The 17,133-nt window shown below is 46.3% G+C and overlaps 6 protein-coding genes across 6 annotated transcripts, besides 2 other annotated features; 5 read left to right on the top strand and 1 right to left on the bottom strand.

Moving 5' to 3' along the window:
- Positions 1 to 2,243: 2,243 nt before the first annotated feature.
- TSTA_085750 (uncharacterized protein) lies at positions 2,244 to 3,068 on the top strand (the record flags this gene model as incomplete). Its single annotated transcript, XM_002478262.1, has 2 exons — positions 2,244 to 2,501; positions 2,562 to 3,068. 2 exons carry the CDS (start codon positions 2,244 to 2,246, stop codon positions 3,066 to 3,068), a joined length of 765 nt encoding a protein of 254 aa, XP_002478307.1.
- Positions 3,069 to 3,674: 606 nt separating this feature from the next.
- Positions 3,675 to 5,055, top strand: TSTA_085740 (rRNA methyltransferase NOP1; the record flags this gene model as incomplete). Its single annotated transcript, XM_002478261.1, has 9 exons — positions 3,675 to 3,774; positions 3,837 to 3,893; positions 3,952 to 4,183; positions 4,246 to 4,328; positions 4,378 to 4,486; positions 4,537 to 4,576; positions 4,627 to 4,858; positions 4,927 to 4,938; positions 5,000 to 5,055. The coding sequence occupies 9 exons, from the start codon at positions 3,675 to 3,677 to the stop codon at positions 5,053 to 5,055; spliced, it is 921 nt and encodes a 306-aa protein (XP_002478306.1).
- Positions 3,739 to 3,769: a microsatellite.
- Positions 5,056 to 5,998: 943 nt separating the features above from the next.
- TSTA_085730 (monooxygenase, putative) lies at positions 5,999 to 7,479 on the top strand (the record flags this gene model as incomplete). The annotated part of the gene is made up of 3 exons (XM_002478260.1): positions 5,999 to 6,047; positions 6,104 to 6,304; positions 6,368 to 7,479. The coding sequence occupies 3 exons, from the start codon at positions 5,999 to 6,001 to the stop codon at positions 7,477 to 7,479; spliced, it is 1,362 nt and encodes a 453-aa protein (XP_002478305.1).
- Positions 7,480 to 8,009: 530 nt separating this feature from the next.
- Positions 8,010 to 9,688, top strand: TSTA_085720 (efflux pump antibiotic resistance protein, putative; the record flags this gene model as incomplete). Its single annotated transcript, XM_002478259.1, has 4 exons — positions 8,010 to 8,198; positions 8,311 to 8,569; positions 8,616 to 8,845; positions 8,984 to 9,688. 4 exons carry the CDS (start codon positions 8,010 to 8,012, stop codon positions 9,686 to 9,688), a joined length of 1,383 nt encoding a protein of 460 aa, XP_002478304.1.
- A 2,365-nt stretch (positions 9,689 to 12,053) lies between these two features.
- TSTA_085710 (isoflavone reductase family protein) lies at positions 12,054 to 13,152 on the bottom strand (the record flags this gene model as incomplete). The annotated part of the gene is made up of 2 exons (XM_002478258.1): positions 12,054 to 13,079; positions 13,129 to 13,152. 2 exons carry the CDS (start codon positions 13,150 to 13,152, stop codon positions 12,054 to 12,056), a joined length of 1,050 nt encoding a protein of 349 aa, XP_002478303.1.
- A 548-nt stretch (positions 13,153 to 13,700) lies between these two features.
- TSTA_085700 (mitochondrial processing peptidase beta subunit, putative) lies at positions 13,701 to 16,664 on the top strand (the record flags this gene model as incomplete). The annotated part of the gene is made up of 7 exons (XM_002478257.1): positions 13,701 to 14,665; positions 14,950 to 15,094; positions 15,158 to 15,379; positions 15,430 to 15,590; positions 15,640 to 16,051; positions 16,103 to 16,224; positions 16,274 to 16,664. 7 exons carry the CDS (start codon positions 13,701 to 13,703, stop codon positions 16,662 to 16,664), a joined length of 2,418 nt encoding a protein of 805 aa, XP_002478302.1.
- Positions 15,864 to 15,905: a microsatellite.
- Positions 16,665 to 17,133: the final 469 nt, after the last annotated feature.

Raw genomic sequence — 17,133 nt, 5'->3', positions numbered from 1 at the left:
GTTAGCCAAAGGCTGACTTACCGTCTTCTTGACTGACTTTCCTTAGTCAAGCTGACATGAACGAGTAATGTCTTTTGTCAAAGACAAAGTCATTGAATGGACTTGCTCTTTGTATTGTGCTCAAAGGCTTGACCTAGACTGAATCGCGTCAACAATGGCACATGACTCATGAGAATCCCACTCGCCGCTCGCCGCTCGGTGGCTATGTTAATTGCAGCTTTGCAGAGGCTCATTTTGAGTCGTGCACACCGAGGAAAATATCCAGCGGTATTCTTACGTATATGCAGGAATCTCAATGGCTCGTGCAATGGCCCGATATGGAAACTCGCAACGAGCTGGTGCCAGAATGTACAACGAAATAGCCAACTGGCCTCGCCTGCCTACACTATGTATAGATGCTATCCTGCTCAAAATGGACCGCGAATATCCAAATCCGGTCTGTCCGTACCTAGGTACATGCCTCACACGTCAGGCATCATTATCAATAACGGAACGAACGGACCCACGGTCTCGACTAAAAAGAAACATCGGATGTTCTCAAAAAGCATTGTTCGGTCATCTGAACGTCCAGATGGTAAAGTACTACCACACTATCGCATTCTGGACACCATGTGAGCAAATATCTAGACAAGTCCATTGGCTACCTACGTCCTTCCAAAATTTAATGCGGAGGAGTCTATAGACTTCCGCGGAAGGGATTCAGCTTATATATAGCATTTTCGATAGGCAGGATCCATGTATATATCTCGTGTTTGCGTGGTCAACGCGTACAAGAATAGAGCTACACCTGAAGAATCCGCAGTCCAGTATACAGGGATATACGTAGTATGCATCGTTATTTTGGTTCTGTATACAGCTCTCCAATCACGGCTCGACAACACTATTTATGGCACATGCCCAAACAGGTCTAGTCCATTGACACATCAAGTTTGACAGTGTACATGTTACCGATTGGCTGTGAGGCTCCGATTTTGAGATCTTCCGGCGCTAACGGTGTAGCGTCAGGTTTTCAATGTACTTTAATGTACACGAGACTGAATACGCCAGCTCGTATGTGTCGATTCTGGACGAACGACGACGCTAGATAAGTTGATACTCGATAATAGAATATGTAGGACGGGGTCACGAGACGGAGACAACATCTCCGATTCTTATCTACGTACTATCAACGGCAAGTTCTGCTTATCGAAGGCTGAAGCACGCAGGATCGGGTCTAATCAAGCTCAGACACAGATACAAGGAGTACCCCGTAAAGTTTCGTTTGGCGTATATTACAATATACATAGTATAGACTATCAGCTTGTTTCATCTGTTGTTTATTGTTTCGAGCCTGTATACGACGTAATCCAATGTCGGAGAATTAATTGAGAACGAAGAATATTGTGCAGTGGTCGGGCCATGTGGGAGGACAGTAGAGTACAAACTAGTATTAGACTACTTACTAGTAGTGGGACTCGTACATATGATGAAGTCTGAAGAATACATCCTACATAGACTATCCGTATGTACTTAGGTAGTACCCCGTATATTATATATTTGGAACAGATACTCCGTACTATGTATAGTAAGCGTGCAGAAAAGTCGTATGTTTGTAACCGCCCATCCGATCAACCAAGGAAACTGAAGAAACTAAACAAGTCCGCAGTTTCGCTACGCGCGATCCCGGTCAAGGCTGGTCCAATCAGACCGCAGAAAAGACTCGTCTGAAACCCACTAATAGCCCAGCCGCATAACATGATTGGTCGCTGCACTAAGGTTGCGGCGCATAGACCACAGCCAATCACAGCCCCCGATCGTTCGTGAGTTTATTTTTGTACGCCAATCAGGATGCTCCGACTAGATCTTAGCGGTTTCTATTCTTTGCTCATGTTATGCAGAAGAAGGCTGTACATATACTCGCTTGCTGTCGATGAATTTCCTCTTTTCTGATTCTTCTTCTTCTCCAGTCATCAAAATTGTCTTGTTGTGTTCTTCTGCATCCCGAATTCCTCACTATCAATTTCTTTCTCTACGTTTTTGCATTCTGAGCTTTATTTGTATATTCTCTTATTTGTTCCGTCCTTTGTTTAGCTGCTGTTACGACTAAGAGCCTGGCGCTCTGGTCTTTGCCCTAACGTCCTTCTTCGGCATATATTTCCAACTTCAGGGAACAAAGAAAATAACCTTAACCGGCCAATATCCCGTCCAAACTTCTTATAATCATCTCAACTTTCAATTTCATCAACTTCAGCCAGTGCATCAGAATGCATTTCAACGGACTCGTTCTTGCCTCCCTTGCCACGGCTGCTGTGGCTGCTCCTACCAGCAACGTCTTCAATGATGTCTACAACTTCGACGCAACTCTGGAAGAGTTCTATTCCAGAGTGAGCGCTCACATTGGACGATTCGCCGATGGGCCTCCACCTACCAATTGTGACTTGTCCAAGGTGTCGGTGCCCTCGTCGTCATTACCCCCTGCCACTGGTACATTGAAATATGTCGCTATTGGTCGGGGTACTCAGGTATGAACCTGGCCAGGCATTGTCATTCACTTATGGATTTCCCGACTAACTTTGATATAGAACTACACCTGCGCCGACGCTACAGCAGATACCCTTCCCTCTCAAATTGGTGCTGTCGCCAACCTCTACGATGCCTCCTGCATCGCCGCCAACTACCCAGACCTGCTAGACCTGGCCACCGACATTGTCCTCAACTTCTCTCTCCCAGCACCCGGTGTCCAGACTCCCCTCGCACCTGCAAATGTGGAAATATTGGGTCACCACTACTTTGAGACGACGACTACGCCAACCTTTAACCTCAATACTACGCCTGACAAACAGTTTGGAGTGGCACTTACAAGTAAGAAGAACTCAACCACTGCCCCTCAAGGTTCTATTATTGGTCAATTCAATGTCGGTTACGGTGCTGTCCCTTGGTTGTATCTTACGAGTATTACTGGCACTACCGATGGGATTACTTCGGTCTACCGAGTGAAAACTGCTGGAGGTGCTGCACCTGCTACTTGTTCCGGTCAACCAGCTGCTTTCCAAATTCAATACTCTGCGCAATATTTTTTCTATGTTTAAATTTTCATTTCAATTCATGTGGCCGAAATTCATTATATATGTTTACGATGATTCCGAGTGACTGAGGTTACATTACTATAACCTTAAATTGGTGCGAGTGGTCGAAACTTCCTAGGAGTTCCTAATAGCATTTCCCTAAAATTCTGAATGAAACAATCAACATTCCGACTTGATAAGTTGAAGAGACAGAATTAATATTGCTGTGACATCTTCTTGTACTAGTAGGGCAAGATAAGATCCCGTGACCTCGCTATCACCGATAACATCACGTGCCGATAAGCATCCACAAATTAGGCACGGAAACCCACGCTATTCTACCAATAGTCTAGCGTGGTGAAGGTCCGCAATTCGAGAAAGAAAAAAAAAAAGCTTCGACCATCACAAAGTCGCTCTCCATCTATCGCAATACATCCAACTGCTCGTCCGCAACGCACGGCGCGCAGCTTATTATTTCAACTCTTTTTAGATTGGATATATTGGTTATTCCAGCCATATTTTTGACATAAATTCGACGTCTGTGGGCTAGTCAGCTGTTCTGATCGTTGCGCGGCCAGCCTCTTTTTTTCCCGATCGTCAATTTCAGCAAGTTTCAATCAAATCGTCGAGATGGCATTCACACCCCGTGGACGAGGAGGCCCCCCTCGCGGTGGTCGCGGTGGCTTTGGAGCCCGTGGTGGCGGTGGTGGTGGTCGTGGTGGTGGACGAGGTATGCTTTCAGTCTGTAGCTGAGTGAGGGATCAGTCGATTCTAATCGATTTTCATGAATAGGTGGCGGTGCTCCCCGGGGCCGAGGTGGTGCGCGCGGAGGCCGTGGTGCTCCTAGAGGTTGGCAATTACCAAGAACCAAATGAGAACGCTCAAGATACTAATATACATGGTTAAGGAGGTCGTGGTGGTGGTCGTGGTGGTGCCAAGGGAGGTCAAAAAGTCATTATCGAACCCCATCGTCACGCCGGTATCTTCATTGCTCGTGGCGGAAAGGAAGATTTGCTCGTCACCAAGAACTTGACTCCTGGAGATTCGGTCTATGGTGAGAAGCGAATTGCTGTCGAGTCCCCTGCTGAGGGTGATGCTCCTGCCGTTAAGACTGAATACCGTGTTTGGAACCCTTTCCGGTGAGTCTCCTTCTCTTGTTGGGTGTGTAGGATATGTGCTGATATATTTGTCTGCATTATAGGAGTAAGCTTGCTGCTGGTGTGCTCGGTGGTTTGGATAAGATCTATATAAAGCCTGGATCAAAAGTTCTGTACTTGGGTGCTGGTATGTTTATAACCGCGTTATAAGTCTATTGATTACTGACATGATGTAGCTTCCGGTACCAGTGTTTCCCACGTCGCAGATTTGGTCGGCCCAACAGGAACTGTTTACGCCGTTGAATTCTCCCACCGCTCCGGTCGTGATTTGATCGGCATGGCAACGTAGGACACACCTACTGTTTGAGAGTCTGCAGACACTAATTTATCTCCAGAAAACGCACAAACGTCATTCCCATTGTTGAGGACGCTCGTGTAAGTCAACCTTGATCTTTCGCTTGAATTGTCTTGCTGACCGTTCAAAGCACCCCATGAAATACAGACTTCTCGTGCCCATGGTCGACGTCATCTTCGCCGACGTTGCTCAACCCGATCAGGCCCGTATCGTGGGTCTTAATGCACACATGTTCCTCAAGAATGAGGGTGGCGTTTTGATCAGTATCAAAGCCAGCTGTATCGACAGCACGGCCCAGCCGGAGGTCGTCTTTGCTAATGAAGTTGAGCGTCTCAGAGTTGAGAAGATTAAGCCGAAAGAACGTGAGTCATCTTTTTTCTCGGGTCAATGCAAAGTGGAGTAATATGCTAACTTTTTTCTCTTTCTGTAGAACTTACATTGGGTAAGCTACTAACAAACATTCTTCTACTGTACGAGCAGCGCGTTTACTAATATATTCACAGAACCCTTCGAGCGTGACCACTGTATCGTGGCAGGTCTTTACATGCGTTCTCAGTAAATCAGAAGCATGCAACAAAAACGACGCGCATCTTTCTTCTCGAATCTTGTTGGTTTCAAGTGACATTTTTTTTCTCTCGGCGTTGAGTGTATTCTACGATTTTCTGTCTTTTCGCTTTATATCTGTTTTTGGTATTTCAATGGATTGCTTATTACGCTCTTGGTTCTCGAAATTGGTCTTGAGTCCCGACTTGAAAAATGTTTTGTATCTTGAAATCGGATAGAAGATGTACAGGTACATGAATGAGAGCTAACTCGGGAATGCCGATTTGACATCTATCTGTGCCTGTCAGCGAAAGTTCTAATTCCATTCCTAGGAAGGGCTCTCAGCAGGAATATCCGGGTATCGCCTTCTGAGATACCTACCAACTAACCTCTTCACACCATAAACACTATCAATCACCGGAAGCCATGTATGCCCCCATACTGAGCACCAACAGACATCAGGATTAAAACCGGCAAGATAGCTTCTTCACCCTTTCGCTCACTCTCCCGAGAGACCAACTGGATGTAACAATGCGGGGAGAAAAAACAGCATTACAAAAACGGGGCCAGGCCGGAAAAGAATTTATCAACTTCCCTTCTGCTAAGGCATACATTCACTCTGCACTGTTTATCAATTGGTTGCAAGCTTAATTTTGATTGCTGTGAACAATTCTTCTGTATAGCTTATTGCTGTGTGTTTGTGGGTTGTGAATGTTAGACTATAGGTATAAGCTTTTGGCTGATGAATGCTTATCCGGTCTCCGGTTGTTTGGATGAGGTATGCTTGCCTTCTAATATGACCTGAACCCCAGCTTGTTTCTGTATATTATTTTCTATTCTTCGTCAATTTGCTTTTGCTATCAGCAATAGTATTGGGAGATCTTGTCTATTGTGTCTTGCGGATACCTCTGTCGTCTGATAGACATATCATTTCCACCCCGACATTCGAGACAGGCAAAATGGCAGATCCATCAATCAAGGGTTTGAGAATAGTCATTGTCGGTGCCGGTATGTCCCGCCGCCTAATCTATCAGTGTCTCTATCTATTAACAACTATCGTACAGGCATGGGCGGCCTAGCATCTGCTCTAGCCCTCGCCAAAGCCGGCTTCAGAAAGATCGACGTCTTTGAATATGCCACTGATCTAGGCTTCGTCGGTGCGGGTATTCAGCTCGCTCCCAATATGGCTCGAATTTTGGATCGACTGGGTGTATGGGAGCCAATTGCCAAAGAAGCGACGAGTATCAAGGATACCAGCATCAGACGTGAGATTCCTTCATTTTTTTTTTACTACATACCTAAGAGAATTATATTGACAAGCCAAATAGAAGGATCAACAAATCAAGAACTCGGACATGTAGAGTTGGGCTATATTGAAAAAACATACGGATACCCTCATATGGTCGGCCACCGTTTCTCGCTCGCCAACTCCATGTATCAAGGCTGCAAGAAGGAAGCCGCTATCACATTCCATTTCAACACCAGTATCAAATCCATCGAATCCTTCGGTCCCAATCCCGTGGTTATCGCTGATCCTCGCGATGGTAACGGTAAACCCTACAAAGTCGAGGCAGATATATTATTAGCTGCAGACGGAATCAAAAGTAACATCCGCGTGGAAATGCTCAAATTATTAAACATCGACGCGCAAATCAAGGATACTAATCAGGCTGCGTATCGAATCATGATTCGTCGTGATCAGATTAAGAATGACCCCGGACTTCTCGCCTTGCTTGATAGTGACACCGTCGTTCGCTGGATTGGTGAAAGGAGACATATTATCGCTTACCCTGTCGACAATAAGAATATCTATAATATCTCCACGGCTCAACCAGACTCCAACTTCGCAGCTGCCCCGTCAGCGATGTATACAACCCGGGGATCGAAATCGGCGATGTTGGGAGTCTTTGAGGATTTTTGTCCCATGATTCAGCGAATGTTGAACCATGTTCCGGAAGGGGAGGTGTGTGAATGGAAACTCCGTGTTCATGCCCCATTACCGACATGGGTACACAAGACTGTGGCTCTGGTAGGAGATGCTTGTCATCCTACATTACCGCATCTTGCGCAGGGAGCTGCACAAGCTATTGAAGACGCAGCTGCCATCGCTGCGGCGCTGTCACGATTACCAGACACAAAACCCGAAACAGTCAACAGGGCGTTGAGGGTCTATGAAACGATTCGGAAAGATCGTGCGTATGTGCTTATGGAGATGGCTGCGGCTTCGGGTCGAACGCTGCATTTGGGTGATGGTGCGGCCAAGGAAGAGAGAGATAAGCAATTTGCGGCGATCAAGCAGGGGAACGCAAAAGTGCCGGATAAGTGGGCTGATGCGGATGTGCAGAAGATGATTTATGGGTTTGATGCTACCAAGGAGACGTTGGATCGTTTTGATGAGATTTTTAATGGATTGGCAGAGGAGCAGGTAGATACTAAGTAGTCATATATTGATTGGGTAAACAGTATAGAACTATGGCATACTACTGGCAAGGAATCTGCCTCCTTCAAGTGGCCAGTCCAACGCAGTCAGGACATCCCCTCAGATACATCCTGCGGCATTTCTTGTCAGTTAGACAATCTCTTTCAATGTACCCCTCTTTGCTGGCAGTTGTAGTATGCAAAACAACAGGAGTGCTGATTATCTCGTTGCTTGCAGTCAAAGGTTGATATATTTAGATGGTGAAGTATTATAATTAAGAGGTGGATATATGAAGACACTCATTTAACCATATATTTAGTTATACTTTACTGTCTTTTATCAACTGTATATCACCCCCTTTATTTTTCTTTGCCCATTGATCCATGTTTCTCGATTTGTGTCACACAACCGCGTTGAAATTTAGCTTAGCTCTTCGGCGATTGATTCAACAATACCGACACAAAACCCCCTGAGAATTTGAAATTGATAAATTGGAAGCTTGCTCACAACTGCTTCCTTGTTGTCCGATCTTGTTTGTTGGACGGTGTCCGATGAACTCGTGCCTTCTAGCACGGCGAAAATTTGAGCAAAATGCAAAACGAACACGACCAACTGAATGTGTATCCGAGGAGACTGTTTCAAACGAACCAGCCTCTGTTTCGTCTATCGAGAGCGAGGCGACAGGCAAAATTACTCTCATTATGATCGGGCTGTGCTTGGCCGTATTTCTGACGGGCATGGTATGTCAACATTATACTTAGGGCTAGAGTTTGAATGTGACTAAGAGCTTCCCCAATCGACGGGTTTGATGCAGGATCAAACTATTCTCGCAACAGTAACGCCAATAATCAGCGACGATTTCATGCCTTGGGCAACATTAGCTGGTGGTCTGCTATCTGCCTGTTCACGCTCAGCCTCTTCCAACTCTTCTACGGCAAGCTCTACAGCCTGTTCTCAATCAAAATCGTCTATGTGGCTACCATTGCGTTATTCGAGATCGGCTCGCTTATATGCGCAACGAGCCCAAATTCAGCCGCCCTGATTACCGGTCGCGCCATCGCTGGCCTAGGTGCTGCTGATTTTCACCGGCAGCATCATGGTTACAACGAAGGTGATCCCACTATACCGCCGGGCAAGATACTTGGGTGTAAGGTCAGAAATATTCGGCGTTGCTGCAATCGTGGGCCCATTCATTGGAGGCACAATTACGGAACAGACAACCTGGCGCTGGTGCTTTGGAATCAATTTACCCTTGGGTGCAGTCACTATTGTTATATGCATTTCCTTGATCAGGACGCCAATAGATGCTCAGGCGCAGACAAAGAGCTTCGAGGAGAAGCTCCGGCAATTTGACATTCTTGGAACCGTCATCCTAATCAGATCTCTGGTTTGCCTCCTATTGGCCTTGCAATGAGGAGGGTCAACCTATCCTTGAAACAGTGGACGAGTGATCGCGCTATTTGTTGTCGCTGGTGTTGTCGCTATCTTATTCTCGCTCGTTCACTATTCCATTGAGCATCTTTAGGAACCAGTCAGTCTGGTTGGCAGCAAGCTATGCCATGTGCATTACAGGCGGTGTGTACAACGCCATTCTCTATGTGCCAATCTGGTTTCAGCAATTCAGGGTCGATCAACGCTCGGTTCTGCTGTGATATTAGCACCGATTATTGGCGGATACGTGGTCTGCTCTGTAATTGCGGGCATTATGACGAGCCTCGTTGGATACTACAATCCAGCGATGATTGTCGGCACCGTCGTAGCAGCCATTGGAGCCGGGCTACTCACTACAGTCACCCCCAGTACAACAACAGCGAGCCGGGTTGGTTACGGAATTCTGTATGGGTCTAGCGTGGGATTTGGTTTTGGACAGCCCAGCTATGTTGTTCAGACAGTGCCTAAGCAAAATGACGTGTCTATCGGCGTCACTCTCATCACCCTCGTTCAAAATCTTAGCGCGACTATTTCTGTCACCGTTGGTCAGACAATATTCCAAAATACGCTGACAGCCCGATTAGAGACTGTTGCACCAGATGTTGACATGCCATTAATCGGATCAGGCGGAGCAACGAAGCTCATCAGCCAGTTTCCTGCATCAGATAGGTCTAGTGTCCTAGGTGCATACAGCACTACGTTAGTTCGCACGCTGTATATCTCTCTAGGACTCAGCTGCGTGTCCGTTATTGGTGCTTCTCTTACAAGATGGAAGTCGATAGAAAGAGCCGGCTGCTAGTGACAGCTGAAGAAAGACAAACTAAGGAATCAAATAGGAAGGATACACTTGAATTACGTGCGGAGAATGCAAAACCCCTCATATTTTTCCTTTTCTTTTCTTTGTCTCCCTGGTATTCTTGGGTGCATCATCTCTGCCCAACTGTTTTTGCTCCAAGACACATTAAAACCCACCTATTGTATGGCCATATAGCTATGTAGCAAGTGTAGACCATAAATGAGCGGTGTGAGATCTTTTGCGTAAGCCTCGTAGGGATCTGGAGAGGTGCTAGCTCTTACATCCGGGTGAAAGTTCTCTTTGGTCCATACTTCTACCTCATCGTAGTTGTATACCCATAGTTTAAATCATATATGTAATTTAATGAGCTAGGTGCTTCAGAAACTACTTGCCTAACTAGGCAATATACAAGCGGAACACCCATCTATTCAACCTCAACTAACACTGAAAATAGATCCATCCCACTACTATTAATTCTAAATTTGAATCCATTACTAATTGAGAATCCGAGTTGTAAAGCTTTTCAATAGTTTCGGAAGCATAGATCCCCAACGCCCTCAGGTTGCCCGCGGTGAAGACCGCGTGGTAATCTCAATAACCACTGTCTTCCAGGAAGGAGAGTTGTAGCGGAGACTAATAGGTCAATGGCCCGTTGCCAGATCTCAGCGTTTACTTTCTACCAGAGGTAATAGACTTGATATCTTGTCACCAAAATTGCCTCAGGTATCTGTCGGATTTCACGGTATATTTCTGATGAAGTCTTAGTTGACACGCGCAAGAGAATTAGCTCTTATACCATCGGCGATAGTTCAATGTCTGCGTAGAGTCTGTGCCACTTGTGGTGGATCGAAAGGGAAAGACTTCAAGTTCATAAGCACAGCCGCATGCTGAGCTTACTCTCGCATAGAAATCGCACCATCTGTTGGCTATCGCGTTGCTTGTCTTCCTCCGCTATAGATTAGTAGCTTTTGGCGTGTCTCTGATCTTGCAACAGTAATATTTATACATATGACTTTTGAAATTGGTTCCGGTGTATTTATATCGAAATCCTCCTTACTTCTATATAATAATACTTAGATCCTGCATTGGCGCGTTCACCTCAGAGCTAAACCTATCATTAGAAATATCATATCTATCATGGCTTGGAATCTCTAGAGCACGTACAGAGCTAAAATTTATAGAAAGAGCATCTAAATCAAATATGTAATTGGCCTCTAATATATCACATTAATGTGTGACGTTGCCAATCTGCTTGATTTGAGTACGCTATCCTAGCTAGCTATCTCATACAAGAGGTGCCTGTCGACAGGCAATATTGAGCATAAGGGAGAAAAAGGAAGAAATGAAGCAAAAGCTCTGGCTCTCCTTCTCATATAAATCTTTGTGCGAGGCTCCTTTCTCTATCCAGCTCCGACATCTGATGTTGATATGACTTCCCCATACGGCGCGGATAGGGTTATACGGCTCCGAGCCCTATCTGTGAACTGAGACAGGAACGCAGAGCCATGCCCAGCCGTCACAAATGCTATCAAAGGTAAGCAGGTTAGAACAGGCGCACATCTATTGACCTTGATTACTCACCTTCAAAGTCCCAGAGTTACTTGTCTATTTATTATTCCTTTCTAAAGGAGTATTACAAAATTCTCCCAGTCGTCAAACTCTAGATGACATTTCCGGGTATGACACTTATAGTTAAGTTTGTTTCGCTTCCCTATATTATTAATATCGAACTCGTCTGTAGGAAAGGATTTTGCGCACTTGCTGCAGAACATTTTACCTATTACCGCAGCTTTAAGACCTATTTTTAAAGGAGGCAAAGCAACAATAATGCGATGCAAAAACACGTGTATGAAGTGTAAAGATTATTGGAATCAAAACCACGTGACTAGCAGAATACAGAAGTCGAACTACAGAACGGTTCGCAAATACCACAAAAATACCAGAATCCCTTGAAGGGCGTCCTTTTTGGTGAAATGGTATTACGTTTAAGTTCTGACAAGTTGACTAATTCACGTGATCGCAAATTTAGGGAAGTACATTACTGTCATTACGCCCCCATGTACACCCCAAGCACTCAGTAGCACTTAGTGATTGCTCAGTGATCTGGCCCCCAAGCTCCGTGATCACTCTTGGTCTGAGATCGGTCACTGCACACAAAGCGGCGGGCAGCGAGATGGCGCACAAATATTTTTCCTAGGTAGGAATTGTAATCAACAGACTATCCATGGAATGTAATTGTGCCCCTATATTATATGTGTGTGTATCAATTGATTGATTTGGAAACCACTAGAATATCTGTTCATTTATAGGGCATTCTTGGAACTTTCCTTGAGTGTATGCTCAGTAGTGAAGATCATATTGGAAGTTCTTATAAACCAGTCCAAAACGTTTGCATAAACTCAGTGATAGTCATCGGTCTCACCTGCGGACACAGTTTATTCAATGTAGCTTCAAACAAGAAGAGTTCCTCGGTCCCAGCAATGCTAAGCTGACATTCCATGTACTCAATGAAATTATTCTTGGGAACCTCTTGCAGTTTTTCGGACAATTGTGCCTTTGTCACAGGTCGTACTTCAATCTTTTTGCCAATGTACTGTTCGCATATTGCAATGGCGTCTCTAAAGTTGATCGTCTCGCCGGCCATGCCCAATTCGCGACCACTCCACGGCTCTTCGAGATCAATGGCAGCCGTGATAAATTTTCCTATATCTCGAATATTGGTCATAATCAGCGAGGAGAATTGCCCATCGTCTTCCTTCAACGGTACTTCCACCCATGGATTGTCCCCCTCGAGATGGAACAGATACGGACCCTCGCTGAAACCAGCCAGAGCGTCCTTGCGCTTTGAAGGCGGACATCCTATTCCCAAGTAATTCATGAACATCCCGCATGGAAAACGCGCTGCATCGATCTTCCCTCGTTCTACCGACGAGCGAACCGCGTCCCAAGTAGTAAGTTTGGCGGAAAGTATGTCAACCTTCTCATGTGCTTCAGACGATAGAGCAAATTCTGACGGCGCAAAGCGTCGACATCCTGCTTCTTCAGCGGCATGAAGCAGGTTGATTTGATAAGTGATAAATTCCGGACCGGGAATTAGGAGAACACTGATCACCACGTCGATGTCACGTAGGGCGTTGACCAGCGATGTGTGGGATGTATAATCGACTTGGCGAATTTCTACATTTGAGGAGATTCTGGTGTTGTCGCTTTGCCGAGAGAGAATGATGGGAGTATGTCGACCATTGGTGGAGAGGAGGGCAGATACGAGGGATTCGCCGAGGGTTGGGCTTGAACCACCTGCGATTGCAACTTTGACCATTTTGAATTTCGTCTTTAGAGGGAGAAGTAGAATTGCAGGGAAGGGGGGTGTGTGGAGAACAGGCAAACCCTCCCGCTATATACACGAGGCTCGAATCTGCCTCACATTCTCTTCGATCATGTACCCCACTGCCGAGACGTTGTTGCATGGAAATGATGTTGAAGATCATTCAAAGAGAGTAAAATGGCGGGGTTATGAATTATCACTGAGTTTGGAATACGAGGGTTTATTTATATAGCATTATTCAGAGGATTAGGGTTTTGCCAGACAAAATTGCATGGTGGTGTATCACCAGCCTCGGTCTTTCTCCGAGAGTCTATATTCCATCTATACAAGTCGGTCTTTACTCCGTGATATTCATACGGATTCCGTACTGGAAATAATTTCCACCGCTTACAAGCACATTGTAGGATGGTAATTAATAGGTGTCACGTAATTGCACATACGACACCGAAGGGTACTTCTGTACTTGATTTGCGTTGGTATTCTTGCTGTGCCTCGGAGCACCGGCGATGGTAGACCCCGCGAACCAGGGAGATCAAGTACATAAGAAGACGAATACCCCCACGGATGCTGGAAGCTACATTATTCCAAAGATTGACTATTGAAATATCATTACAAGACAGTCAAATTAGCATTGCCATTGTTCTTCCGTCCAGTCCAGTCCACAAGTCAACTTCGTTACATATTGCAAGCATGCCTTCTATACTCATCACCGGTGCTGGAGGCTACGTCGGTCAAGAACTCGCAGCAGAATTACTACGAACAACCTCTTCCGATACCACAGTGGTCATAGCCGATGTCCAAGAACCCCCAGTCCCAGCATCAGCATCCGAACATGCCTCCCGCCTCAAAACAGTAGCAGCAGACTTGACCTCCCCAAAGGTCGTCGACGAACTAATCAATGCATCTTCTCCATACGAATCCGTCTTCTTACTACATGGAATCATGTCCAGCGGCTCAGAAGCAAACTTTGAGCTCGGAGTCAAAGTCAATCTTGACTCAAATAGATATATCCTCGACCGTCTCAAGGATACTATGCCAGGAGTTAAGGTGATTTTCACATCTTCACTTGCCGTCTACGGTCCTACCAAGACCGGATTTGTGATTAACGAGACCAATCTTCCACCCGTGCCGTTGTCATCGTACGGATCACAGAAACTCATGATTGAGATTTTGTTGAATGATTACTCTCGACGAGGGTTTTTGGATGGCCGGGCTGTAAGATTGCCCACCGTGACTGTTCGAGCGGGAAAACCGACTCAAGCTGCGAGCAGTTTTGTGAGTGATATTATCCGAGAGCCATTCCATGGAAAGAAGGCAATTCTTCCCGTTGCGAAAGATACGCCTGTCTGGATCTGTTCGCCGTATACCATTGTCAAGAACATATTGCATGCTTGCGACGTTCCCAAGGAAGCATTTGGCGATTCACGTTCTGTCAATTTGCCGGGTCTTCTGGTTACCGTGCAGGAGATGCTGGATGCATTGGAGCAGATTGGCGGGCCGGAAAAGAGGGCTTTGGTAGAGGAGAAATACGATGCGGATGTAGACAGGATTGTGCAGAGTTGGTCGCCGTTGTTTGATACTGCGCGTGCTAGGCAGTTAGGATTTGCGGATGATATCTCGATGATTGAGAATATCCAGAAGTTTGCGAATTCGCTGTCAACTTAGAAATTAGTGGAGGTTAGTAGTGCATGTAGTGATTAGACTGCAATGGTATCTGCTGCAATGAGCACTGTCAAGAAGTAGAAATAAGTAGTGAGGCTCAGAGTGTAGGGAAGGCCCGGAGCGGGTTTGGAAAACGGGTCATGTGATTGGTCGGCCGAGCTGGCGAACAATTTGACTTCCCGATTTCACTCCAAGTCGACCTCCAAACCTCAACGACCATCCTCGCCCGTCGTCCTGCCCACTCCAATTGTCTCTCTCCCCCTCATATACATACCAGCCAACAAGCACTCATGGCTTCCCGACGGCTTGCTCATCAGTTCAACCAGGCTTTGCGCAACCGCGCTGCCTTGAAGGCCGTTCAGCCCGTGAAGCGCGGCTTTGCTACGCCAGTTGGCCTGCCATCACGAACACAGTCGACCACTGTATGTGCCAATCCAGCGTCCACCATGCAATACCAGAAGCGTGCTGACACTCGAGTTCAATAGTTGTCGAACGGCCTTACCATCGCTACCGAACACAATCCCTATGCTGCCACGAGCACAGTCGGTGTTTACGTCGATGCCGGATCTCGTGCAGAAACTGATAAGACCAATGGAACTGCTCACTTCCTTGAGCACTTGGCCTTCAAGGGCACCAACAAGAGAACCCAGGGACAGCTCGAGCTCGAAATTGAGAACATGGGTGGCCACTTGAACGCTTACACCTCGGTACGAATACCCGATGCTACCGTTTTCGATTGATACTAATCGCTTTGTAGAGAGAAAACACTGTCTACTACGCCAAGTCCTTCAACGCCGATGTGCCCAAGGCTGTCGATATTCTCGCTGATATCTTGCAGAACTCGAAGCTCGAGACTTCTGCCATCGAGCGTGAACGTGATGTCATTCTCCGGGAAGCCGAGGAAGTCGAGAAGATTAGGTAAATCCTATCAAACTGATTATAGATGAGTCACGCTAATCCATCGTAGCGAGGAAGTCGTTTTTGACCATCTCCATGCCACTGCTTTCCAAGGCCAGTCTCTTGGTCGCACCATTCTCGGACCTAAGGAAAACATCCAGAGCATCCAGCGTGATGACCTTGTCAACTACATCAAGACCAACTACTTGGCCGAAAAGACTGTACTTGTTGGCGCCGGTGGTATCGAGCACGATGCCCTTGTCCGGCTTGCTGAGCAACACTTTGGCAGCCTGCCTTCTGCTCCTCCTTCTGCTGCTGCTGCTGCCGTTGCCGCCGAGCAGAAGCGCAAGCCCGACTTCATTGGTTCTGAGGTCCGTCTCCGTGACGACACCATTCCAACTGCCCACATTGCTCTTGCAGTTGAGGGTGTCAGCTGGAACGATGACCACTACTTTACCGCTCTCCTTGCTCAGGCTATCATTGTATGTCGAATGGCTTTGATTTCTATCCACATTTGCTAATCCGCATTATAGGGCAACTGGGACCGTACCATGGGTAATGCCTCATTCCTTGGTAGCAAGCTCAGCAACGTGGTTTCTCACCACAACCTTGCCAACAGCTTCATGAGCTTCTCCACCAGCTACAGCGACACTGGGTTAGTTGCTTCGTATCCTTTCTGATGCCCTATATCTAACATTTCATAGTCTCTGGGGTATCTACCTTGTCAGCGAGAACTTGACTCAGCTCGATGACCTCGTTCACTTCACCCTCCGCGAATGGAGCCGTCTCTCATTCAATGTCACCGAGGCTGAAGTCGAGCGCGCCAAAGCTCAATTGAAGGCCTCCATCCTCTTGTCTCTCGATGGCACCACCGCTGTCGCCGAAGACATTGGTCGCCAAATCATCACAACTGGCCGCCGCCTCAGCGCCGAAGACATTGAAGCCACCATCAGTCGCATCACCGCCAAGGACGTTATGGACTTTGCCAACCAGAAGCTCTGGGATAAGGAACTCGCCATTAGTGCTTATGGTTCAATCGAGGGTCTGCTCGACTACCAGCGCATCACCAACGATATGAGCCGTAACTTGGCTTAAACCAAAATTGAACCAAGCGGGGCCATGTCCTTTGAATCAAAAGAAAACTCAATCATCTAGAGCTCGCGATTTAACCCTCATCTTTTACCCTGACCAATAGACGAATGTGGGCTCTGTGACAGTAGTAGTGTTATAGCGCATAACTTTTTGCCTTTTTGTTTCCTTTGTCATCTATATCTGTACAGTAAATTCAAACTGTCTTTTGTCTCTCTATTAAATGATTCTATTTTCCTGAAAGTTGTCTATTTTCAGATCGCATGTCTTGAGTTAGAGATGCTTGCAACCTGCACAGAGAAGGATAGTAGCTCGTCAACATCAATTTCTCGACCAGCGACTGTAGTCCCAGTGAATACTAGGGACCGATTTCGATCTTTCCTCGTTCAATATTCCGGCACATGCCTACCTAGGTACATGGGCTTTTGGAAACCTGAGGTCTACCTCTGTAGTTTGAGTATGACATCTGAATGCA

The sequence above is a fragment of the Talaromyces stipitatus genome, genomic scaffold (assembly GCF_000003125.1).
Source record: "Talaromyces stipitatus ATCC 10500 scf_1105507295527 genomic scaffold, whole genome shotgun sequence".
NCBI classification, from domain to species: Eukaryota; Fungi; Ascomycota; class Eurotiomycetes; order Eurotiales; family Trichocomaceae; genus Talaromyces; species Talaromyces stipitatus.
This window is presented reverse-complemented; position numbering and strand designations above follow the sequence as displayed.